Genomic DNA, 27,893 nt, shown 5'->3' with positions numbered 1-27,893 from the left:
AAAGTGTTTTCCCTTGTGATTGGCTTATAGCCTTTGTTTTGCATGTAAAAGCTTCCCTTTATGATATTTATGCAGTTAACCAGGGTCATCACATTGTTCTGGCATCCACCCTCTAATAATCCATCCCTAACTTAGGTCAATGTGAGTCCCTTATGTCGAAATTGTATATATCTTCACATTTTCAGCCTCTGAGTTTTTGCATTTGGGTCCTCACAACTAACTAGCATAGATAAATGTTTTGCTTAGTAAAAATTAGCAAAATGTAAATTAGGTTGTTTTTATAGTAAATTTGTATTTGAGATTGTTTATTTTGTGGGGAATGGCGGCCTATTGGTTAGGGCATAAAGCTCGGAATCCTAAGATTGTGAGTTTGAAACCCACTCCCACAGACTGCCACTGTGGCTCTCTGGGCAAGACCCTTAACCCTGATTGCTCCCTGGGCTCACCACGATGGCAGCCCACTGCTCCCCAAGGGGATGGGTTAAATGCAATGGTAAGTTTTTCCAATGTGAGATCAATAAAGTTAAGTTATTATTACAAATATTATACATGATTATCAATATGCTAGCATTTTACAGAACTTGGAGACATTGTTGATTATTGGTTTAAATAACTGAATAAAACATTTAAATCCTCATTTCCATAAGTATCCACTTATTTTCCAAGTTTTTTTTATTGCTTTACAAAGATTTTAGTCCTTTCTTTAAACAGAGGAACTCTTTAATGAAACCAGGAGAACAACAGTCCCCTGTGGGAAAAGATCTCTATTTCTGATGTCTTCCTTTGTCTCTGAATGTGTTCATTAAGCAGTGTGGATTTAAAAAGATCCTTAACATCATCAGCCATGAAGCATTAAAGTGAGAACAGGAAAAAGTGAAATAGGATAATGCCGTGAGCCCTTTTTGACCACATCACTTGTGATCATTTTCTGTTTCATTATAGAAATGATTGGGCCAGCTGTTCTAATTGCATTTTATTACAGTTCAAAGAGCCCCTTTGATTAGAAGAATATAGCCTGAAAAGGGATAGTTTATCCCATGTAGTGGGATGTGCATCATTAGGTGTTAAACTAATGCTAATCCAGTATTGGAGCAGCATTGGTTGGAAGATTTTATCATCCTGAGAAGTCAATACAAAACCATATAAAGCCATATATCACAGAGTATACACTAAAATCCATAAGAGAGCATCAATCTGCATGGAGAAGAAGTTCATACGTGTGATAAACTACGCTTTCAAAATATTTGTTAGTATTTAGCGTTGAAATGTGGTGCAGAAACCACAAGGAATCAATAAGGGAAGGAACAGATAAGTAAATTGTGTGTTGTCATCAATCTGATGTGACATGCATGCAAAAGGGATGAGAGGATAATGGTATGATTGGTGAACATACCCATCGATCCAGGCCGCGTGCCTATCATGCACAGGATGAAGATTATACACAGAAAACAGAGGATAAACAGCGAAGAATTACACATCTGTCACTGCAGCGCTAAACTTAAAAAAGAAGCCAACTAATGCATTGTCAGTGGCTCAGAGTCATTTAATGAACAACCTCTTATTGCATCAAAATGATAGTGATGAAATGTAGATTTCGTCTCCAGCTCTGCTACAAAATTACAGAATGAAATTGAGATCAAGACCCCTTGTGTTAGATGATCAATTGGTCAAAAGGAGGAGCATTCAGGTGCTGCAGACAATGCTGGCATCCCCTTCATCCTCATCATTATTCATAGTAGCCTGAACTCTCCACAATCAAAGTGCCCAGACCAATAAAAAAAGCCAATTTGGCTTTTTAATTTCCTCCCAGTGACATGACAAGCTTAGGATCTTGAACTTGACTATCTGTAATTGTAGAGTAGGACATCCATAACATAGGCTATAAGGGAGATACTCTGCTACTTTCACTGTATATGATAAATATCCAATATCTTAAATAGAATAAAGTGAAAACACCAAGTTTAACTGTTTGTCTATGAACTATTTTTCTTTACAGGAGCTATTATGCGACTGTTTATTATATTTTGCTCCTTGCATTTTCACAAGGCATATGTGTGAAATATAGAACAGCATACTTTCACATCAGCTTAAGCATCAAGATAAAGATAGGCAATGGCAGTAACTGGGCTTGGACGCTAAGCCTATATTAGATAAATCGTATGGCAAAATTTGTTAATTAGCCCTGCTATTATATGAACTCTTGGGGTTTTTTTTGTTATTATATCAGTATGTATCATTAATACTATTTATATTTCTTATTTATAAAATTTTTACATCACTAAGGTGGAAGAAGTAAGTCCGGGAGCTTTTTCTAACTCCCATTGCAATCCCCTTCATAATATTTTCTGAATTTAAATGTGAAAAATGTGTTAAACCTAAATCATGAAGATTAACTTAATCACCTCTTTTAAAATATTACAACATGATAAAAATAATAAAAATATAATCTTACCCCAATATTTTGCTCAGCACTGCTGGTCACATAGTAAGTAGGAAAATTCCCACTTTTTTTGTCTGTTTTGAAATAACTCAAGTTATCAAAAAAGAGGGGCTGTGCATATATAAAACTAAATGATGATCACATATCACTTATATGAATGAGTTTTATTATGTAATGTATTTATTCTTTATTTGTTCTTATGTAAAGTACTTTGGTTACCCTTGGGCTTTTTAAATGTACTTTATAAATAAAGTAGATCGATCGATTGATTGATTGATTAATTGATTGATTGATTGATTGGAACTTCAATTTTAAACCTTTTTTTAAGCTTTAATGTTTCTCTAAACTTTGATATTAGTAGGCCAGATAACCAGCCTAATGAACAAGCTTGTAAAAGCTAGCCCACTGTGACTCTTTAAAGAGCAGAATATACGCTAATTCTGTCAGAATAAATTAATCACAATACATGTTTAAAGTATTATTTTTTTATATATATATATATAATGCTATCTAGAATAAAACCTCTTTAAAACCGACTCCTGCAGCAATTCACCTTTTTTAATTCTTTGTTTTTATTATAGTTATTATTATTATTATTATTATTATTATTATTATTATTATTATTATTATTATTATTATTATTATTATTATTATTATTATTATTATTATTATTATTATTATCATTATTATTATTATTATTATTATTATTATTATTATTATTATTATTATTATGTGTAAGTAGTAGTAGTAGTAGCAAGAATATTTCCAAAGCAATTTATAAAAATAAAAAAAACAAGGACATAATAACTTAGATGTAAATACAAGTACTTATCAATTAAACTTTTGTTTTGACACATCTGCTTCTTACCTTCTGGACTCTGTAGCAGGTACTCTTAAAATTATTGGGTCTAATATAAACATATTTTCCGTCTAAATAAAAAAAAAGTTGACTTTTCTTTTTAGTAAATTAAACAGTTAAAGAACACACTGAAATATTTGTATTTCGTAATTTTTTATCAAAGTTTAGAGAAACATTGAACTTTAAAAAAAAAATTAACTTCCAAACTTTTCCTGTGAAGTTAGTGCAACATTAAAAGAAGGCAAGAAAATGTATGACTGCTTTTTCAGCTCATCTGAACAGCTCACTGAGAGGCCACAGCCAAAAATACATTCTATATGTATCTTTAAGCTTTCCAGTGATAGACTTAAGCAACCTGAATATCTCTTTTAAGACCAGAAAAAAAGAGAAAATGTTCCTGATGTGTTCACTGTAGGGATGGTTAATGGTTAGACTAATGGTGTCAGTGTGTGCACCTCAGCACTCACCCCTTCACTGTTCTGTCCACTTTTAGCAAGCATTTCCTGTAGAGCTCGTACCGACAGAGACTGCTGCAGCACAAAGGTACAGATGCACAGGTCTGGAGGCACATACTGCAACAACAACCATTACAAGGGTTAAACATGGCAATGGTTTTATGATATTAATAATGTCTTTCTTTAGGCAATAGTTACAGCTTGAATGATTGCTAGAACCCAATGATGAAAAACCATTATTCATGAATATTTAGTCATAGACCACCATATTTCTTGTCCTGGAGGGATATTACCTGAAGGGTAGAATGAAAAAAAAAAAAAAAAAACAAGGGTATTCTAATCATTTTTTCATGACTGCAAAATGTTTTAAATATGAGACAGAAAAATATCAAGGTGTCAGAAAACTATATTATTCTTATAATCAGAAAAACACTAAGAAGAAAAAAGTACAGAAACATGTGGTGTCTTGTTAAAAAAGTCATGTTTTGATTGCTTTACTAGCTTTTCCTTTTTCTTGTATGTTTAAGCTACAAAGATAACATTACTTCATGGTTTACTTGGATAATATGATTAGCTTCTTATTTAAAAAAAATCCCTGCCTACTGTTGCCCTTTACTTGTTTCAAGCAGAGTTTATCCTAAACTGGTAGGTGACATTAAAAAGAACTTTAAAGACCCTAACATTTACTGCTCTTTTGGTAACTCCGTGTATCTAGTAATTCTTAGAAAAGGCACAATCAAAAGAAAAATTTAAAGCCGTAAAATGCACCAAATGGAAGATCTAATTTAATGACAGAATGAGGAAGCTGTTGTGGGGACACTGGCTGCAAGATAAATGGTGCCAACCTGAAAACTCTGCCTGCAGTTCTGAACTCCTTTTTAAGTAGATCATGCAGGTCAATCTAACCTCATTTTATGCTAACATCATGGTGTGCATGTTTAAAGTTACTTGTTCAAGTACTTGTTGAGATGTCAACAAAACTGATACAGATGTTTAAATTTAGTGTTTTAAGGCACATAATCTTCATTTCTCAGTGTGACATTAAAGGAGACTAAAACCTTCCTGATTTATTTTAGTTACGATTATCTGAATTATTTCCATTTTCTAAATGTAGAAATATAAAGAAGCAGATTTTTTTTTTTTTGATTGCTTGTAGAGTTATAGTTTTTTTTTTTTTTTGTCATAGTTTTATTTATAGTTTTTTTATTCACAACATATCCTTAATATTTGGTAAAATGATAGATTAATCTGTATGATTTTGATTCTTTATATGAAAGGTACATTTGGTAATAAAACTGATTCATCTCTTGGTTAGAAAACTTGTCTCCTTCCTTATGATGCAGTGATAGTTGCATATTCTTGTTCTGTTTATGCTTGCAAATTAATTTAAACAGATCAAATGAACTTTCCACCACCTGTAAATTTCATCAAAATATAAACCCTGCAGAGATAAAGCAAGCCGTTTCCCAAAAAGAAGCACCAAGAGACAGGTTTCCATTTCCAGAAGCATTTTCACTTTAGTGACAAATTATTTTTAGCTATAAATCTAATAACTCAGGCAAACCTGAATCTGCTTCATAGTGTTCGGTCTTTAGAACATTACAAAATGTGCATGATTCAAAGACAAGTAATTATTGCAATGTACTGTAGTACAGTTTGTAGCACAGCTGCCTAGCAGCTAGAACGTTCTGGGTTCAATACCCAGCCTGGGGTCTTTTTGCATGGAGTTTGCATGTTCTCCCTGTGCATGTGTGGATCATCTCTGGTTACTCCGGCTTCCTCAAACAGTTCAGGAAACATTACTATCAAGTTGATTGTGATCTCTAAATTGCCAATAGGTATGTGTGTGGGTGTGTGTGTGCCTAGTGATGTGTCTCTGTGTTGCCCTGCGATGGACTGGCGACCTGTCCTGACGTCTATCTATGATGGGTAAAGAAAGAATTGGATCAAGCAAAGACTTTTAGAAGGAGTTTTGAAAGGATGCTGAAATAGTTGATTGATTAGTAGAGCATGTATCATAATTGAGGAATAATCATTTGTAGGTACTCATTGCCAAACTGGGTACAGAACATAGTATTACTGGTGTAATGGTAAATGGACCTTCCTCTAGAAATCATAATATTGAGTCCCTGACATGCAAGAGCTGCTGGTTGTAAATCATGTTCAAGCAGCTGTTCACAGACCGATTTATACTGCTATTTATTTTGTACACTCTTTAAATCAACCAGGTCCTGTGCTCCATTAGCAGACTAGTTTACCCAAGAGAAGCAGTCATCCTATTCAATCCGTAGACATCTAAAGGGCCCTCTTGGGCTGATTTTTTTCAAACCACTGTAATTGCACCCAAAAATTGGGTGCTGCCTTTCATAAAAAACAGCACGTAATGAAGACAAAGTGCTTCAAAGAGAGAATATCCATCATGCTTGTCAAATTTAATTACCATCCAATATGGTAAAACTGCCTCAGTGACACACATGCAGTTTGGAAGACCTGAAGGAGAGAACACACTATACCAGTTCATGGATCTTTGCTGTAATGCATATTGAAATTAGAATATTTAGCTTTCAGCATTACTTTCTTTTCCATCTCTCTTGTGTTTTTAATGCGGCTATCTTTGTAATGATCTTGGTTGTGTTGGTTTTTCTCTAAGTTTTCAGTTTCAAGTTCATCCAGGTTTTTCCTTGTTTTCTAGCTTTATTGGTGTGTTGTAGATTCATTTAAGTTTCTTAGGTTTTTCTTTGTCTGTCCTCGGTTGCCCCCTTGTGTTTTCTTTTCCCTTGGCTTCCTCATCAGCTCTGGTCACACCTGCTCCTTATCAGCTCATTAGTCCTACCTTTGTTCAGTCAGCCATAAATACACTCCCTCTGCAGTCCCTCTTTGCTGGTTCCTCGTCTTACATTTTCTCACCCTGGCTCCTTGATGGTTTTACCCCTGATGTCTCCATGGTTCTGGTTTGTGTTTGATTTTTATGTCGGATTTTTGGATACCTGTTTTTGTTTAACATTTTTAAGTTGGATTTTTGGATTTCTGCTTTTGCTGCCTGATCTTTCATTAAAACTTTTAAGAACTCACCTCTGCCTGTCAGCCTCAGAATTTAGGTCCTCATACAAACCTCCAAACAAATCGTGACAATCTCAAACTTTTTTTTTTATTCTGATCTCATACTGTTAAACAATTAAATTGCAATTTGACAATGAGGGAATGTGTTCTCTACAGCAATACAGTGCAGCATTAACAGCAGATGAGAAGTACCGTAGTAGGGTTGTGATGATATAAAAGGCAAGAGCAAGGATCGCTATTGAAATATTTCTAACTAAAATGAGGAAGCCTTGACTGTGGGTGTGCTCCATTATATGGATTCTGTACTAATAAAACATGACAAAACAATTGGATTTGACTAATTATGATGTGCAAATGCAATTTCAACCACAATAAAACAATAGGGAATTACTGGCAGTGCTGGTTTGGAACAATTCTGCAAACACATCCAGTGGTGTATTTTCAGGGTATTTTATCATCTTATAGCAGCCCCAGAGATGTAATGCTTTTGCTGAACCTTTTCAGGAGAAGCTCATCAGTGAGACTGTGGTTGATTCAAGCTGCTGCTTTCTGTTTGTCTGTTGTTTTGTTTTAAGTTTTTTTGTTCTTTTTTTTTCTATGAGGAAGCATTAAATTCACATATCTAAATGAATGGATCCTTTCATATGATCCACATCTCTGCAGCCTGTTATATGTGGCAATTCTTGAGTCTATAAGGGAATGTGTATATATCCATAGGGTTTATTATGTAAGTGCAATGAAAACAGATTTAATCAAATTAAGTGCATGATCTTGAGCAGAGCTGTCTCGCTTTAGAGCCATGCATCTGGGTTCTACAGATTTATTTTTTTTCTTTTACTTTCAAATGGCACAAACACTGGAGTCTGCCTACCTTTGCCTCCGATGTGGGCTCCAGGTAACATAGGCGATTGCCCAGCCCTTCAGCAGCCAGGCAAAACTTACGATTCTCCTTCTGGATGCAGGCCACGCACTGGAGAACCACTTCATCATCCTGTCAAGACAAAACAGGTTTCATTCTGTACCTCTGTGGAATCAATATGTTTGTTTGGGAGCATGCAAGTGTCACGCTCTGAGAGAAACCGCATTCACCAAAATACATGCCAATTCCAGCTCATTAATCAGGGGAGATTCTTATACACTGTTCATGTGTGAGTAAAGAGGTTTTTCCCAACAGAGTGGAAAAAAAGAAAACAGCAAGGGACTGAAGCCAAAAGAGACCTCTAAAAATACTCTAAACGAATAATGGTTCACTAGAACCTAAACTATATTGCATTTATTCCAGAGCAAAGAAAACAAATTAGATAATTACAAAAACATGTTTCCACAGAATGTAATAACCACACTAAGTTGTTCATATTTTTATGAAGAAAAATGTTGCAATTAATTTACTTCAAATTAAGTCAAAGGTTGCAAACATTAACTCCTAGTTTTTTGCACAGCCTTTTCCTTTATCAGGATTTCTACACCAAACCATTCTACTTGTATGGTATAGAGGCAGCGTGATAATTCAGGTTAGAATCCAAAAGGGAGCCAATATGAAATGATCCACATAAACAAATCCTAGAAATAAATGATCAATCAGAACCCAATTAATGAATTTGATGAACTCGATAGCATAAATATTTTACACACCAGAACAAGACTCCATATATTAAGCAAATTATCATAATTATTGGCAGATTAAAACCTATTAAATCACATACAGGAACAAAAAAGTATTACAAGATGTAATTGATTTGTAAAGCTGATTTCATTTCCTAAATAAAATCTTCAGCTTAGAAGAACATGGTTGGAAACAAGGTCCCAACAAGAAAGCTTTCTGGTGAAACAAGTGAAGCATTGAACTAACACCTTTAGGGAGACAATATAGCACAAACAAAATTAAAGGTTCTGGCAGATGGAGTGACCGTGATAACGGGTTTATCTAGGAGGAAAATCAATTCAGTGAATGAACATTAACAGTATTATTAGCCCCCTAATTTACAAAAAAAAAAAAGAGTAAAAGATGAAAAACGTGAATTAGTCATTTACAGATAGCAGAAAGAGTTCAATTGTTTTTATTTTGTCATGCTCATAATTGTCCTATTGTTTAAATTAGAAGATTTTCGATTTCTTACAACTATGTTTACTTAGTTAATACTATAGCTAAAACACAAGCAATTAGTTACAGAATATATCTATTCTATGCCTCTTATAATTACTTTTCCATTACACAAATCAATCTGTAGTTAGAGCAGGTTTGGTAAAATTAACAGAAGAATAAAAAAAACCTTAAAGACTGGCTCAGAGTGGTTTAAATCACATCTTCAAAAATCATTAAATATTTTTTTATGAGTGAAAATAGAGCTTTTATTTAAAAAGTAGTATGCTTATATCAGGAAGCTTAGTTCTTCATAAAAGACTATTTTTACCATACAAGTATAATTTGCTATATTGACGTCCTGAGGGATATAGAACTGTTTTATACATGCTTTTATTGGCCATGTCCTACTAAATATCAAAGCCTGTTAATTAGCTTTTCCTCTAGTAGCTGACAGCAGCTTAATTATTGAAATCTAAACATAAAGTAAATCATTATCAAGTCTTAATAGTTCAAAGATTTGGATTCAGATTTAAAATTTGATTTATAAGAATTGTGCCAAAACCTACTTGATGGCTAAAAAAAAGCATATGATTCAAGTGCAGAATTTTTAAAATGACATCAATAGTAATAAAGTCAGCACTCGTAGAGCAGCATTTTTATATTTGAGTTTATGTCATTCATTTGTTCATTTAAGTAAAAGTTGACTGTTTTGTTATCATTACACTGAAAACTGTCGAATAACTCATGAATGACTTTCATGAGTTTTAGAAGCACTGTCACTTGCACTGTGTGATTCTCCAACATTATTTGTTATCGGTCAGTCAAATATATGGAACAATAAAATGATACATTTATAACAATTTACTAAAACTTTGAGTTGGCTTTCTTAAATCTGAAAACAAGCATCTGATGCCACTTCTTTCTAAAAGACTTATGTTTTAAACACTGGCCTTTTAAATGCTGAATTGAATATAGTTACGCTTTAGTACAGCAAAGCAAGCAGAAATTTGCTGATATCGGCTGCTGTGGGACATGGGGGCGGGTGCAGGTTTGTGTTTGTGTGTGTGTAAGTGGGGGGGGGGGGGGGGTGGGGGGGGGGGGGGGGGGGGGGGGGTTCTTCTGCACAATTGCCAGCACCATTATTTTAATGCAAGGGAATTGTGCTTAGAGCAGTGTGCAGCTAAAGTAGTGGTAGTAACAGCAGAGGAAATGGAGCACCCCTTTACAGGGAACCATTGCAGCATGACATGAAGTGTTTGCAGTACATATACACATAGGAAAGAGTAGCAATAGAGAGCCTAAGAAGTCCATGCCTGCAGAAGCACATTTTAAAAAATCACTGTGGTTAGCCTCAGATTCATAACAACCATGTGAACTATGTACTGCATTGTGCACATGTAGGCCTCAGGTGAGGTTATGTATGGAACTTAGGACTAGATATATTTACCTTCAAAACTCTGTGCAACTATTGTATTAGAATCTTTAGAAGAAAAAGGGATCTTTCAATTGGTAAAAGTTTAAAGTAAAGTAAATAACTGGAAATGATTAAGTAAAATAGTTATATCAATAAGTCTTGAGTTCTACCTATTTGTTCTATATAATTTTGGCAGAATCTCTTAAATTAGTGATAAATTATGCTCTATCACATCACATTAATGTTATTGATGCTGTCTGCCATTAACCGATCCAGCTGCCTTTACTGCATTCTTATATAAAATAATAATCCTTTGTATTCAAAATAATTAATAATAATTCAATGACCAACTCTTCAGTTAAAATGTGGAAATTCACAAGATCACAAAAGAAATCAAGAATCAATTGTAAAAATATTAAAATATAACATTAGAAATTATTTATTAGTCTAAAAAAGCGATACAAAAAATTTACATCTGATCTGAAAGCTCCTTTTCAAAAAATAATAAATAATTAACGAGGCAAAAACTATGCAAAATCCAAAAGATACAACTGCTAGATCCTATGGAGGTTTAATCATTAGATAAAAAAAAAAAAAAAAAAAAAAAAAAAAAAACGAATACAACTGAGAAGTCTTTGAAATATTGATGTCATTGTTGATACTTTTGGAAATGTATACATCACATTAGAAATGCTGGAACCTCTGCATCTGCCACAAATTTTAGCTGCTCAACTGCTGGCAAACCAGAAACATAGCTTTCATACTTTAATTTAATTTAATTTGCTTTTGCTACATGTTAATGTTAGAGTTAGGTTTAAGAATCTGTTATTGACTTTTAAAACCATCTATGGTCTTAATTTACTTAGATTTGCTTCTAGCTAGCATACATAGATCTATCTGCAAGCAGCAATTCTCTCTCCCCATCTTTGTGGCAATCTTACTTTAAGCTTAGATATCAGTGGTCGCATGTTAAGTGCTGTCCGAATAGTGCTGGCATTAAGAAAGAAGTTTGGGAAAGGAAGCAGGATTACCATCAATCCTTTGAGTAACAGTACATATAAGCACAGCTAACCTCCCAGTTTAATAAGAATATATGATTGTAAAAATGATTGCAACAAATGTTACAAATGTTTCCTAACTTATAGTGCAAATGTAATTATTTACCCAGCCCTGTTTTAAATGTAAGGTTTTCATCTAAAACTTTTTTCCTGTACTTAGTCTTTTTTGTCATTGCAATAGTACATTATAATACATTTCATTTTCTGCATTTAGCTCACCCCTTCTGTAAGCTGTTTGCAACTTACAGAATGTACATGCACTGCTCTGATCTCATAAGTCTACCACTTGCCATAAATATGCTCTCCTCATCTTGTACAAAAACAAAAAAACGAATAAAATTTCAGCAAAGATCTTTGGAAGACTTTCTATAGAACTATTGATTAAGACTGTGATAGATTAAGTTTATAGTTGCAGTTTTTCATTATACTAAACATTTTTCTGTATATGCTGCAAGGGGGATATGCATGAGTGAACACTGACCACACAAATTGATAGTGTCGTTCATGGCTGTTATGGGAAAGGCTTGGGATTATGCTAACTGGCACAAATCAATATAAAAATGTTATTCAACTCAGATGTAGATTGAAATTAATAGCCCTTTATAGCAACCCAACACTTGGCTCGGGTTGAACATACCATTAGTCTCATTGTTGAGAGAGAAAGCACAGGGTAGATTCAGCCAACAATAGGGCTGTATTGATCTAGGCATTGCATGGCTGCCTGTCTGAGCACCAAGCAGCTCACAGACAACAGAATCATCTCTCTAATCAGAAAAGGCAACTCAAATGCCTTTGCTTCTGTCTCATTCTGCCTACATTTAAGCCTTTCACACCAATTCCCTGTTGTGTTTGACTTACATACAGCTGGGAATCAGAGGCCTCACCCCCATCAATCATTCATATACAGGGACATTGGCTTGTATAAATAACAATCCTCTCATTATTTTGGAATAGGTCAATGTATATCAGTGAAAATATTTAACAAATATTCAGCCTAAATATCTCTGCTTTGTGTCTTAAGAAAACTAAAGGTCAAGCCTCAACATAGTGATGTAAAGTGCAGAAAAGAGAGAAATTGTCTCAATAAAGAAACCTTTTAGAAAATTATAATACCCTTTTACCCATTTTCCTAATACTTTTTTTCCCCAAAACTAAATACTGTAAGGCCCTCCCTTAGAGATAGGGTAAGGAGCTTGGTCATACCACTGAGAGGAATCAACTGAGGTGGCTTGCATACTTTGTTTCAGATACCCTTGGACGCCTCCCTTGGTCTTCCAGGTATGTCCCAGTAGGAGGCCTACGAATGAACCCAGAACCCACGCTGTAGGGACTATGTCTCTCAGCTGGTCTGGAAGCACGTCAGGTTTCTCTAAGAGGAGCTTGAGGAGGTGTCTGAGGAGAGGTAAGTCTCGGCTGGGGCTACTGCCCCTACGGCTGGGTCCCGGATGAACACAAGTATGAGATCCACATAAAGAATAAGAATTAAATTAACTTTTCATAAATAAAGAGAAGGCTACATTCAAGAAGCATTTAATTCTATTTTTGTAAATGTTTGATGTCATTCTTTGTCCTTAAATCTCAATATAGAACTACCTTTATATTAACTGTGAAAGTTCAGTCAAACTGAATGTAGAAAATGTGTAAAATATTTTTTAGCTTTCATCAAAGATTCACATTGAGTTTTTACTACATAATTGCCCCTTTTTCTACATATTTAAGCTCTGGCTGCATGTTTAATGTAAAAATTTGGGTAAAACATGAACCCAATGTCAAGCTTCTAGCAGGTCCCTGGGGTCTGGGAAGTTACCTTTTTCATTTAACGTAATGGAGGGAAATTTTGGTATCATTTGACCAGAACCCTCATCAAATAAATAAATAAGTGCTACTTATTTTTACTACTTTTCTGAAAATGTTTTGGAAAGCATTTTCAATTAAAAAAAAAATTGAAATTTTGAATTGAAAATGCTTCCTGGATGGGAAGCGAAATGTCTTCAAACTTGGAAATAAGTCCAGTGGTTCGTTTTTTAACACCGCCTCACTGGTCAAATGTACTTCCTGCTGAGGATGAGAAGAGCCCACCTGTCTCCATGCACCCATCCACACAACCTTCTACAGAAGCACCATAGAAAGCCTTCTGAAAAGCTGCCTCATAGTATGGTGGGGGGGGGGCTGCAGTGCTGCAGAGTGGAAGAAGGTGAGGAGAATAATGAGAACCACAGAGAAGATCATCGGAGTTCCTCTTCCTTCCATAAAAGACATTTCATCCCAGGGCTCCTTGTCCCAAACCCATCATTTTATCAATGATGGACTGTTCTCCCTGCTGCCCTATGGGAAGAGGCCATGCAGCATTCAGTGAAGGACCAACAGATTCCAAAAAAGCCTTATTCCCCACGACCATCAGACTGCTGAATGCTGAAAAAACTCTTAATCATGTCACAGACTTTGCATCAAACTGACCATTAAAGTGCATATTTTTGCACAATGTTTTTGTTTACATTTTAATCACTGTTGCACTAAAATGGAAGTATCATAAGGACTGTACAAAACAAAATTTTGTTTTGTATGCACTCTGTATATAAAAATGACAATAATGTTTATCTAAGAAGGGCTGGTTATACTCCCACAGCAGTGTGCTCACAATCACCTGTGCCAGATTATTTAGGCCTTTCTTAAGAGTTCTCTAGCGTACCTGAGTGTTTCTGATTGCCTGTTTCTGACCCGTTCTGCCTCTGGACCTATGAGCCTGCCTGTTCCTGTCTGATCTGTTTGACTGAGCAATCTTCGGACTCCTGCACGATTCTGCCAGTTGACCGAACCTTGATCTGTTTCCTCACACCGACCTGGATTTCCCTTCGGTACCTCTTCGGATCACTGATCTTCTGGCTCGGACTCCTGTAAACCTCTTTGACCACAGCTCTGGCTTCACCCTCTAGATTGTCCTGCCTTTCTTCATCTGCTTGAATCTGATCTCCTTCCAATTCTGCTGTCTTCAAGTAGCCTAATAAACCAGACTAAATGTGACATTAAATGTGTAATTTAGTCTGGGCCCGATAAATGAGACATTGGAAGATTGTTGATGTGAACAACCCGTCTTTCAAACCGCTGTCTGTGCCTATTGGCCAACGCTCTGACCAATGAGCGCAACTGACTGTGATGTTGTAAGCCCAACACAAAGCTTATAGGGGAGTGTAAACAAACAGCCTGTCGGTAAAACGGCTTTGATGTCCTGCCCTCAAAATCCTGCCACTTTGCATCCAGAAATTCAAAACACATCTCTGCACTGCGATTGGCCTGGCAGTTCTAGGGTCTGGGGCATTGATCGAGGCTTGACCACTCGCAGACGCTGAGGTACGGGGCTAGTTTACTAGGTTAGTCTTCAAGGCTTCAGCATCAGGAACTCTCTCGGCAGCAGTTGCTGAGTAGTGTTCGCAGCCATTGTGTTGGAATCCATCTCTTTTTTGTTGGGATCTGGAGATCTGCCACCTTTCTCCAGCAGAGGGCGCCCTGGGTCTTCTGAGCTGAAGCCACCTGCACACCTGAGGCTGATTCATCTCATCAGGAGACCAGCTATATAAGCAGCGGCTTGGCTTCTCTTCAGTGCCAGAGTGTTGAATAAGTCACGGTAGCCAACCTGAGCCAACCAGTCTGCCTGACTCTCTGACTCCCCTGAAACCTTGAACCAGATCCTGATCAGTTTTGTCCTCTCTGTTCTTCTAGGAAGATCCTGACTGAAACCTGGAACTCTGGTGGAGCTCATGTTTGGAAACCAGCCTGCCTGCTCTGATAAGTCAAACCTGAAGATTTACCGTCTGCATCTGTCTGCCAGTTCTCAGGAAAGAACTTGGAGATCTACTCAAGGTCTGAACCTTACAAGTCTGAAGCCAAGCTGTGCTAAGCTCTCTGCTGAACCCTCAGTCTCTGGACCCAACTGGTTCCCAGCTCCTGACGCTCAGCCTGAACCACTGAACTGTAAACCCCGTGTGACCAGCCCCAGATCTGTTTCCTGCATCTGTTCCCTGCCTGTGGTTTCTCAAATAAATTGTGAACTTTTTCCTCTGTCTCCTGGTGTTCTGCATTTGGGCTAGAAATAGTACCCATCATGACAGTTTTTAGTATTTATAATAATCTTGATTATATTGATTAACATTATGAAACTGCACACAATATTTAGCATAAACATTCGTCTTGTTTTCATACCTCTATGGTAATACGATAAATTAACATTTTCTGTTGAGCTCTGCCTTCTCTTATGATAATTACTGTATCTTGCGCCTACACAATGTTACACCAGTGCTGTAAATCACCTTCATCTTTACCTATTTCATATAAAATCACTTTATGTTAAATCACAGAAGACAGAGGATAAGAACAACAGATAATTTTTTTATAACTGCAATTGTTTTTTTTTTTTAATAAATGGCTTCTAAATAGCAATCAAATATGCATTCACTTTATTAGGTCAGTCTCCCCAAAAGAGCTAAACTAAGCTTTTAAAAGACACCCTAAAAAAAGTCTGTTCATACGCAGTATTGTAGGTACATACCTAAAAGACGCTCATACAGAAAAGTCGATTATATTCCCCATTAAGAGGAAATTGCTATGCTAAGTATATCCCATCAAAGTAAAGACCTGAGGTGATAAAATCCAGGCTCCTAACCGCAGCTATAGCTGCAACATCAACAGCTTTCAGACACATTCTTTGAGGTCAGTTTTGCTATGTCCTCTTAAGCATGATGTTGTGCCAAAGAATCTGGTGAATCACCATCAAGCTGATCCAAGTGCTCCTTTGGGAGGATAGTGAAGGGTAAAGAGCGGGTGACGAAGGTAAAAGGAGGAAGAAAGAGATGGGAAGGAACAGGTAGAGAGATGGAACAAATCAGATTTCCAACCAAGATAAAACAGAAAACCACCGTACTTGTCTTTGTCCCCATGTGGCACCCAGCATTCCCCTTTTTAAACACGCCAGCCTTCCTTAACTTTCTTGAAGCAAACACAGTTAGACACAAACATATTTGCAGAAAGAGTTTGTTTGTCCAAATGCAAGTCATCTTATATAGTAAAGCAGGAGAAAATAGGACTTGCTTTTTTATGAATACAGACTGTTAAAAAACTGCTGAGTCTGTAATTTTGGATTTAGGGGACCATGGACTCACAAAAACAATTTTAGTATCCAAATACATTTACATCACCTTTGGTTCCTTTTAAAGCATTTTCTGTCATAATATTCAGGTTCGCTTATAGTTTTGATTTTGTTCTTTATTTTTTACTTTATTCTGTAATTTTCGGTTACAGATTAGTTCTATTTGCTTATTTCTGCTTGATGCTTTTTATTTCATTCCTCCTTTGTAATTCTTACTGTTTTTACTTTTTGTATTTTCTTTCCCAGTTTGTCTTTCAGTATTTTGTTTTAGATTCTGTTGATGTCTTTGTTTCCCTGTTACTTCTATATTACAGTAGGTCATTTATTCCAAAGCCAAACTCACCATTTTATTATCGGCACCTGTTTTTCTCATTTACTGCACCTGTGTTCAATGCTGTTTCAGCTCTCTTTTCCCTGATTTGTCTTCAATTAATTGTGGTTGTATTTTTTGGTTTCCATGTCTGAGATTTTAATGTTAAATAGCGGCCCAATAAGATTTGCACAAATAAGATTCTAAAATATTTAGCTTATATTTAAATTTAGTTATTTTATCTTAATTCTTCTAAATAGTGCAGCTTGCTGCATTTAGTTGCATAATTCTTAGTGCATTTAAGGTTTACTGTCAGCTATTCAACTGAACTAAATATTGGGTATTTCTAAAGGCCTCAGAGGTTTATATTAGCAAACAATCAGCATTATGATCATCAAAGAATACCCCAGGCAGGTACAGTAAGGGACACTGTTAATGTGAGTAAAGCGAAGGAGGTACAGGTTACAGAACTATATTGCAGTTCTGAACACCTCTAAGGGCAATGCTCAATCAATATTTAAAAAAAAAATAGGAAAGAGGACCTTATTTTGGGGAAAATATAGCTCTGTAACACATAAAGATATATTGAGGTAAATACCAAGCAGTTTTACCAATTGTGCTGTAAAAAAAAAAAAAATACAAAAATCTTTTTTGCCAAAGAAATTCACAAAGAAATATAACCCAAAAACAGACGGCTTCCATTGCTGTAAAAAGTGGGTCAAATATCTATTTGGAAAATCTTAACTTTAATTTATGTATTGACAAATATTTTTTAAAACAACCTTTACAACCTGTTTTGGTGGTAAGGGTTAGAGTCTGGATTAAGAAAAAAGTATTCAATGGGTTAATGAACAAAAACAAGTGGAACTTTTGCTTTGTGTTCAAAGCAAAAAAATTATCTATGATTAGAGAGAAATATATATTATAAGAAATAATTAAGATTCTTTAAAAGTCATATTGAAGAAAAGACATTTAGGAGTGTTGGATAGTTCTGTATATCTTGATGTAAACAAAGTTAAATAAAGTAATTGTTGCAAATAAGCCTGTTTTGTTAGCGACTAGATAATATTAAGTATCTATAAACATATATGGAGATAATTTCATAGTTTCCTGTTCAGTATTAGAGCTAGTCCTGTTAGGCAAGATATGTTTGTTCCAGAATATTCTGGCAGAGATCATAGCTCTCTACTGGTTTACTCCTGGAGTGATTCGCAGCCTTGAAACCTAATACACTCACACACTGTAGTGTGACAGCAGTGAGGATAGGAAGAGAAAGGGAACAAAAAAAACTAAACAAAAAAACTTTGGACTACACGAGGAAAGCTTTGTTCTCATGACTAAATCGTCCTGCTAATGCTCTCATCTTTGGGCAAGCTGGTGAACATGCTGCCCCCAGTACACACACAGAAGGAGACAAGAGAGCTCACACAGGCAGACACATCAAAAACAACACCAGACCCAGACTACACAGCAAATTAAAGTTGACATGCAGGAAAATGTTGGCCTTCCTTTAAGGGCTTCCCAGAGGGACACAGACTTATATCTTGTTGCCGAATGGCATAAGAGGCTAGCACAAAATTCATGCAGCTATAGCCTGTACTGCAACTAGGCTTTACTATATAAAGAAATAGGTAAAAATGTATTTCTAACTTGAGATCAGTGCTATGATATGCAGCGATAGATCAGGTTTTTAGTTCACATATAAGCCCATGATAGCAAGAGAGCTGTAACCAGCTAATTAAATTACCTAAACTAAACTCATCTTGAATTTCACAGGGTTAATGAAAATATACTCTCATATCACCAGAGGATAATTTAAAATGAGTCATCTCAACAGTCCTGTGAATATTTGATTTTTCTAAAGCTGTTTGGGTGTGTGTAGGTGTGTATAAGGAGATTTATCTGGCACACATTCAGCTTCAGACCTGGATAGTCTAATCACAGTGGGCAGCATAATTACCCAATCACAATGCACTCAGACTATACAGCTGTGAAAAGCTTAACCATATGGGCAAAGGCAATCTATCTTCAAGATTAGACAGGTATGGGGATCTCCGTATAAATAAATTGCCTGTGGTGAAAACCAGATCACTTTTACATGGCATGCAATATTTTTGTTGAAGCTTTTTTTGTTTTCCAAAGTATAGCTGTTGGCAAACAAGTCAGAGTGCAATGAAAATGAGGTGAATATTGCTGAATAGCAGGTCATCTGAGGAGAAAGCTTCTACAGCGTATAAGTAAGCCCTGCAGGGTTGATCATGATACTCCCTTAGTCTGGATGCCATGAGACCGGCTGAATTTCTCAGCAGGGAGGTAGTAAAAGCTTTTTAGCCCCTTACAGCAGTGCTCTTTACTTCTTAGATAGCTATGGTAATTGGGAGTGTAGGTGGCAAAACAAAAACAAAAAATTATAAAATGCAGTGAATATCTTTGCAGGAATTAAAAAAAATCATCTCCCAACATCCATTATGTTTAATCAATAATATCTCTCCTCTGCATGTTTAGCCATGATAATCAGCTCTAAGTGATCCCCGACCACTGTGTCTAAGAACGAGAACAAGACAGATGTATATGAAATGTGTAGCATTACTGTAGCTTGATATCTTTAAAAAGGTAAACAGCATGTAGTGACAAGACTAATTATAAATTGACTTACTGTAGAGTTTCAGTGACATGAAGGGCAGAAAAAATCTCTTACTGTAATGTTAAACTACGACAAATAATTACTGAAGAGTAAAATTTGCAAAACATTTAGAAAAGTTGTCATGAGAGTTTTATTTAAAAAGTCTTTGTATGGTGTATCAACCAGCAAGATCTCTCAGGTCTTCTAGCTCTGATCTACTGTGCATATCCACAACCAAACAAGGACAAGCAGATTTAGGTTCTTATGCTCCACTATGCAGGAACAACTCCCAGAAATCTTTAAAAGCACTGAAACCCTAAGTTCCCTTAAATCAAGATTTTAAATATATAATTTTTTTTTTTTACAATAGCTTTTGACCGCATGATCTAAACGGAATATGTTTTCAGTTCAACCTTCTGTACTTTTGTATCAATTATTTTAGCTTTTCTTTTAATATTATGATGTTATTTTAAACTAGATAAGTGTTCACAAATTCTCTAAATGTTTTAAGTATTACATTTTCTGAATTCTGTCCATTTGCTATTAGGTTTCAACTGCACATAACATACGGAAGAATAGCACAGAAGTTAAGATGATTCTAATTTCCCCAGAAAGTTGATGTTGAGGAAATACAATTATCATGGGACAGTGGTTGCCATGTCCTGCTGACTGCAAGATTATACAGGCAATACAGCAGGGCAAAATGTTACAACACCACAGTAGACCTTGAAGAAAGAGAACAAGTGAACTTTATTCCTACATCACTATTTAGATTCACATAAAGCAGCTTAATTTCTTTACAGAATTCAAACATGCTGCAGCAGAGAACAGAAAACAGAGAGGCGGCCTCTGCCTCCCTGATCAGTAATGGGCCGGCTTTTTAGGGACTAATCTGCTATGAAGATCCAACAGAGGAGTTTATCAATCCTTTTAGAAGCCTTGAACTTTTCATGTTCTAATCTCAAAACTAGTTCTGTCCAATTGGAATTTTTAAGACTTATTTTTGCTTGCTCTAGCTCCTTTCCTGTTTGACCCATTGTACAAGCTCAAGCACACATTATTACACACACAATATTTCAGAAGAAATGCAACAATTTTTTTGTATATGAATATTTTATCAGCAAATGACAAAACAAAATTACAATTATTGTTTGTAAAAAGGTGGGGGGATGCAATCACTGGGTTAGATCTAATCTTGATCCTTGCTGGTTTGCCGAGTCAAGTCTATTTATGCAGTCAATTTCATGTAAAAGTCACCGACACAGTGGGCTGGGTTAGACTGCCTAGTTTCAGGTAATCAGATAGTTAGCTCACATCGCTGCCTTTCTTGCTTTTTTTGTGCTCTGCTGCAGCATGTTTGAATTCATTTAAGAAGCAAGGCTTCTTTATGTGAATTAAAGTAGTGTTATTCAGTGATACTTTTGTCACACACTGCATCTGGTAGCCGTTTTGGTCTCTGAATAAATATTTAAATCACTCAGTTCTTACAAATGAAGTCCTTTAGATCTGATCCATCCCATATTGCCACTGGTGTGCCTCAGGGCTCTATCCTGTTGTCCCTTCTCTCTATCACCTACTGTATCTCCTGAACCTTGGTAACATCTTTGAAAATGTAATATTAATTGTCATTGTTATGCGGATGACCCCCAGCTCTATTTAACCACTAAGCCTACCTCAAAGACTCTCTCCCTCATTCCTGAACTCCTGCCTTGCTGAAATCAAAGTCTGGATAACCTCCAACTTCTCGAAGCTGAACTGCAACAAAAAATAGATCCTCCTGGTAGGAACTAAATTGGCTTTATCCAAGACAGACAGTTTGTGTCTTTCAATTGACAGTTCCACTGTCTTTTTCTCTCATCAGGTGACATACTTGACTGCACTCTTTTTTTTTTACCCCCCGCATCAATAACATTATCAGTTCTGCATATTTTCATCTTTGAAATATTCATATTCAACATTCCTTATCTTTGTCTTTCCCTGTTCTTTGCTTCTGTTCTGGTCCATAGCCTCGTCACCTCCCGTACCAATTACTGTAACACTCTTCTTTTTGGTCTTCCTCAGAAATCTCTCCATAAACTCCAGCTGGTACAGAATTCTGGTGACATTCAAGGTATCATTAGTCTTGTTCCCCCATACTTCTAGAGCTCCTTCAGATTGATATCCCCTCCTGGATCCTTAGATCTTCCTCTTCCCTCCACCTTGTTGGGCCTTCTTCCCGCCTCGTCACCATGGGGAGGAGAAGTTTGTCCCGCTCTGCTCCTTAATTCTGGAATTCACTCCCTCCAGATATCCATAATACTGATACTTGACCTCTGTCTAAATTAAGGCTAAAAACTCATCTATTCTAGACTGCATATCTGCTGCAGTTTTCTGTGCTGTTTTTAATTGTGGATTAAAAGACAATTTTTTTACCTTTACGAAAACTGCAGTGTTTTGAAAGGTGCTTTAAAGAACCAGTATTATTTGTATTATTGTTATTGTTGTTATTACTACTTAAATGTACTGTTTAAGTAAACAGGAAACACCCCCAAAAATATCCTACAAGTTTAGGTCAAAGTAGTAAAAGAAGAGGGTTTTTAGCCTAGAATAATGATGTGTTCTATAGCTGCCATTAATCTGGATTTTTCACAACGTATGTCTAGTTTGGAATATAAAAATAGCATTATGCTGTCAAAAAATACCACAGTTGAATCTGTATCCTTCTTTTCCAGACCTTGGTTGGATTTCTTTTTAATAATAATACTGCATAAGAAAGCATCATCTGTATCTTTTATTATTTGTTTAAATAAAATTGCCCAATAATAAAAGGTTTTCTTTTAAATTTATTCAGAATCTAGAAATAAATATATTCCTCTAAGAAAAAAAAAGCATGCAAGAAATTAGACAAACACACCTATGAGGTTTCCAGTCTGAGTGAATGCAGGCTTTTGCAAATCTAGACATTTATGTGAGCCAGTCAGGAGACAGATTTTAGACGAGAGAATTTAGTCTCTTTAAAATTAAAAGACAGAAAACCAAAATTTTTGCTTATTCTTTACCCTGAAGTAATAATTTGACAAACTAAAACCCTTTACTTCATCACCTGCACTTTTAGTTAATTTAGGATCTATAAACCTGGAATAATTTTTAGAAAACTTAATTCCTCAGCCAAACGCTTCCCCTTTTAGCATCTATATGAATGGTAGCACCAGTATAAGTATTCTTTATGTATGTATGTATTATACCTTTTTGCAGTTCCATAAAAAAACCTGCTTATGTTAGCTGTTTTTAGTATAGTCTCCAATGAACTATAACCATCTTTAAAGCTCCTGAATAAATTGTTTTTTTCATGAAAAAATAAACATGTCTTCTGACTTCTTTAAAGATGGTGTGAGACTAAGAAAATAATGAATCAAAACTGAATTAAAGAGAGAATAGCGATGACAGAAAGATAGAAGGATCTACCATTAACCAAGATTCAAGGAATGAAATCATTAAAATTCAAATACTATTCTAAACATCTTGTTTGACCAGCATTGATGGAGTAATCTTGAGAGAAAATCTAAAAAGTTAAATAAGGCCCTTTCAATGCAAATTTTACATGACAAAAATCTGCTCTCTTGGCTATTATTTGAAATACTTCAAAGAGACTGCGACAGACTGGCGACCTGTGCAGGGGGTACCCCACCTTTCGCCCATAGTCTGCTGGAAAAAAGCACCAGCTCCACAGTGACCCTGACGGATAAGGGAAGAAGACTGATGGACTTTTAAAGAGAATGCCATTGGAGGCCATTTAAGTGTTATTTGTAGGGCGAGATCTTCAATAAAACTGGCTGGAGTAAGAGTTAGTAAAAAAAGAGAGCCTAAAAGCTGGACTCTGTGCAGTCATTCACCTGCTGGGTAAGATACACACAAAGCAGTAAAAGTTTCCAAAGAAGCACTATGGAACCTTGAATAACGTAAGAAAATCTATATGTTTACAAAGAAAGTTGATGATGATGACTGAAAATGCAGAGAAAAAAAAGATGTTTGCAAGCATACTGTTTATATGGCTGATTATCTCTGCAGCAAATGCAACAACAATGAATCTCTTGAACTGCATGCTGCTGAGTGCATTTTCTCATAAAGCGCTGTTGACTCTGCAGCAATAAGCCCAATAAAAAGGGTGAAAAAGTCTTCTTGTCACTGCCGCTGTGGTGCAATCTTGAATCTTTTATGAGCATTGCCACCACTGTCAATATCTGATAAAATTCACAGACATGTTTGTAATTTCCCAAGAAAGCAACTCGTGATTAGTCACACTGCAAATATGTGAAAGTCGCATTAAATGACACAATTTCACATAATCACCCAAATCAGTTCAACTCATCTCTAACAATCGTTAAAACCACTGGAGAGATTAGAGAAGCATCCTTTAAAATCAAGTATTACAGTTTAGGCTTTTTTGGTTTACATAAGATTCTAAAGTGACTAAATGTCCTTCTTTAAATGAGCCTCAACTGCAGCAGATTGAAGCAGTAAACGCTCGTCTAAGTGGTTTATTAGAGGCACAGCGGGGAGAAAGAACATTGGACATAATTGCAGCAGATACCAGGGCTGCTTTATGTAGGAGGGGAATGATTCACATGCACAACCAATGTTTTTAATGATTCTTATGCACCATAAAAACGCTACAAGCACTGACACCGTTTCTGTAGTAACAGGGATGTCAGTTGCAGAACTAGTGCAATCCTAAATGAACTTCATGCCTTTTGAGAAAGTTGTGAAAGATTTGGGTTTCTTTTATTTCCTTTGTTTTTCATGCATTCTAATCTATCTGACCTCCTACATTTGCTTTATGAACCATTACTTTGATACATCTGCTAAAACACATAATTAAATCAGCTTTTTTTCTACATAACATGAACATTATTTTTTTGCTCCTATAACGACTGCCTTAACCTTGTAGATGCTTTTTTGTTGTACCTTACCTATGTTAATTGGTGTCACATTTATTATAAATGTAAATCCATAACAGGCGTTGACAAAAGCTCAAAGTATTAACCGATTTTCGAAAAACAAATGTGCTTTTGATTATTCATTGGCAGAAATTGAAAATGGTTAGATTTTAAAAACAAAAGCAGGACAAATGTGCAAATCTGAACTAATAAGGTATTAAAAGAGTAGACCACTTATTTTCAATTCAGAGCTTAATGGGGGATGGTTGACCTCTAGATGACCTAAAAAAATTACCTTTATTTTATGAGTAACAAAAGTAGCACAAATTATCATTTTATCTACAGAAAACTTGTAATCATAAAGCAGTAACAATTCAGTTTGTTTACTGAGCTTTTTTCCGTGGGTATTGCGTCAGCTTAGCGCAGCTCAGTTGTGCTTGTGGTCACTGAATTGAATACTGTAGTGGTTCCCTTTTGCTGAGTTGGACTGGAGGCCCGTCCAGGGTGTACCCCACCTCTCGCCCACAGACTGCAGGAAATTGGCACTGGGCCCACCACGACCCTGACGGAATATGTGGGAGAAGATGGATGGGTGGAGGGATAGATGAATGGATCTTGTTGTGCAACATCTGTGTCTAACCTCACAAATCTGCTTCAGGAGGAGTAGTCAAAAAAATCCCAAGAATGCATGAACCTTGTTGAAGCTTTTCCAGAAGAACTGAAACTATAATAGCTTTAAAGGTTTGTAGATTAAATAAAAAAAAACATTTGGATTTATGGATTTCATATGCGTGAAAGTAGAAAAGCAAATAAAATCTATAATCCAGTGTGAAATGTGCAGTTTATTGCTAACTGTATCTGTTGTTATTAGTTCCAAGCCATTTTAACGTCCTGATATACTTTTAACAAGGTGGTGGCTTTGTGTTTTTGAAATCATTTGTAATTTCTGTATACATTTATACACAGTTTAAATGACCACCAATTCATTAAGAAATTAGGATTTATTGCTGTCATTTGGCATTAATGTAATCTGAATGTAACATATTTTAAACATTTCTTATATCCAATACTGTATTTTAAGTTGTGCAGTTTCTTCTAGAAAGGGATGAATCAGAAGATCTCGTACATATCACATATACTTAGCACAGCCATACATGAATCCTCAAGGACTCAGCTTACAATTAAAAGGTTCCTTTTAAGAAAACATTTTTTAATGCTCCAATCAAATACTTATTGTCTAAAACCTCCCATCAGTCAGACCTGCTTGCTGTATGCCACCAATACTATGAAGGAAATTTCTTCATTTGGTGGCACAATCAATAGCTCATTATAGCTGCTTTACAAAGCAGACCTGTTGGCTTAATTCCCCGCTACATCAGAGGCCTATCTGATCTGTCCATCTTGATCACAGAACAACACTGTGATTCACAAAGTGCATACACACACAGAGACAAACACCCTGGAACACAATAGTCTGCAAGCTGAGCTCCTGAAATGGAAATATTCACAAGAATGAATGACTTTCAGTTTGAGCTAATGAACCAAATGGGTGAAATGGACACTGATTTGAGGGTTCTTGTATAGCACAGAAAAAAACTGTGTTCTGTATTTCAGGAAATATCTCTTTCCATAAAAATCAACATTAGTATTTTAGCAGTTTAAAACAAACAAACAAACAGACAGACAGACAGACAGACAGACAGATAGATAGATAGCACTTTGCTCTCAATCTGCAGGATTATTAGTGTTTCCTAGAATTTCTAAATGTAGAATTGGAGGCAGATATTTTAGTTATCTGGCTCCTCTCCTATGCAACCAACAAACGCTTTTAGCTCATGAGGCAGACGCCCTGTCTACTTTTAAGGCAAGGCTTAAAACTTTCCTTTTTGATAAAGCTTATAGTTAGAGTGGCTCCTGAGCTCTCTCTATAGTTATTCTCCTGTGGGTTCAGACTGCTGGAGGACATAGGGACCCCATCTCATCATTCTGCTTCATTCTTTCTCTATCCTGCAGTATTTGTTAGTTCAATCAAAAACATCAGCTCTTTCTACTTTTTCTTATTGTCACAATGCCAGCTGATCTGATTACTCACATCCAGCCAGCCTTATTCACCTGCTCCCTTTGCTATACTGTACAATACAGTTCAGCCCAGCTATCGGCGCCAGATCATTATTCTTTGTCTATTCGTGTATTCTTTGATATTTGTGTAACGTATTCATGTCAGGTATTCAAGATTGTTTTCGAGTTTAATTAACTTACTGTTTAATGTCCTGACTCTTGGAGGCCAGTGGATTGAGAGGTTTTGGTGTTTGTCTCCTATATCCTGTTCGCTACCTAGGTCTTCTGGTCCTTCTCTGCGGAGCCCTCAGGATTTTGGCTCGGATCTGCCTGAACGCTCTGTGGATTCCTGGAACCCTGGATCTGTCTGTTCCTGTTTGGATCGGTTTCCACATCCAAGACCCGATCCAAGGTGCTCTCAACGCCACCGAGCGCAGCAAATACATCCGATTCACCAACTCCAGTCTGCGTTTTTCCAAAAAACAGCTCCTTCTCCATCAAAGCCAGCTGTCCTAATTCGACCTGAAGTTCCTTTAAACGACACGGGTCAGCTGCAAGTGAGGTTTGCTTTGGCGATTCATCAGGACTCTGTGTTAAAACTGCAGCAGGAAAAATATCCTTCGTGCACTTACTAAAGACATTTAATGTGGCTTCTCACCAAACTCATCCAAGTCAAACACCATGTTCGAACCCTGGAATCACGCCACACAAACTGTCAAGCACACACACAAAGCCACAAAAACACCAGAGCCAAATCGTCTAATCTACGGTAACCTCAAAATGCTCGGCTATTAACAGCAACAGATCCTTTGTGCATTTACGCAAAGTATCCAATGTAGGCTCTCGAACAAACTCATCCAGGTCAAACTCCATGTCTACCCTTGGAATCAAGCCACACTAAATCAGGAACACTCATGCACAAACAAAGCTACAGCACCGAATGCTCTAATTAACCAGCGCAACGCGCGTCAGCTGCGCAAAAACACACACAAAACCAGCATAACCGCCAACAAACAAGAATCAACCGTAGGACACGACTTGTTTCTAAAGGCAAACTTTGTTTAAACAAGCCCCCATAAATATGTTACGTCCACCAAGGGCACAACATATTTGAGGACACTAAAGGCAAACTTTGTTTAAACAAGCCCCCATAAATATGTTAAGACAAGCCCCCATAAATATGTTACGTCCACCAAGGGCCAACACATTTGAGGACACGAGACAAAAAGATGAGGGTTCAAAAAAATTATTTATAAATTCTCTCCTCTTTAGTTTTCTTGGCTCGGCTTCTTCTGATTTTCTGCGAAGAAAATAAAGTTAGAGGCCCTCAGATCCCGTGCCCCAAAGGAATCAAAAAATAAAACCCAAAAGTAACAACAGAAAGTTGGACCTGGCAGGCCGATCAAACAGAACAGAACGGTACAGCAGGGGGCCAACCCTATACAGGGCCGTCGAAGCCCCTACTGGTACCGGACTA

General features: G+C 36.4%; 1 protein-coding gene across 1 annotated transcript in view; it reads right to left on the bottom strand.

The window, feature by feature from the left end:
* The window catches only part of LOC119787491 (ryanodine receptor 3-like), a 154,527-nt gene that overhangs the window by 118,122 nt on the left and 8,512 nt on the right, over positions 1 to 27,893 (bottom strand). Inside the window, exons 2-3 of the mRNA XM_038291382.1 lie at positions 7,686 to 7,805; positions 3,767 to 3,871 (exon numbers count right to left, since the gene is read on the bottom strand). Coding sequence (XP_038147310.1) covers positions 3,767 to 3,871; positions 7,686 to 7,805 — 225 coding nt within the window. The remainder of the gene's footprint in view (positions 1 to 3,766; positions 3,872 to 7,685; positions 7,806 to 27,893) is intronic.

Source organism: Cyprinodon tularosa, unplaced genomic scaffold (genome assembly GCF_016077235.1).
Source record: "Cyprinodon tularosa strain WSP-4 unplaced genomic scaffold, ASM1607723v1 ctg3, whole genome shotgun sequence".
NCBI classification, from domain to species: domain Eukaryota; kingdom Metazoa; phylum Chordata; class Actinopteri; order Cyprinodontiformes; family Cyprinodontidae; genus Cyprinodon; species Cyprinodon tularosa.
This window is presented reverse-complemented; position numbering and strand designations above follow the sequence as displayed.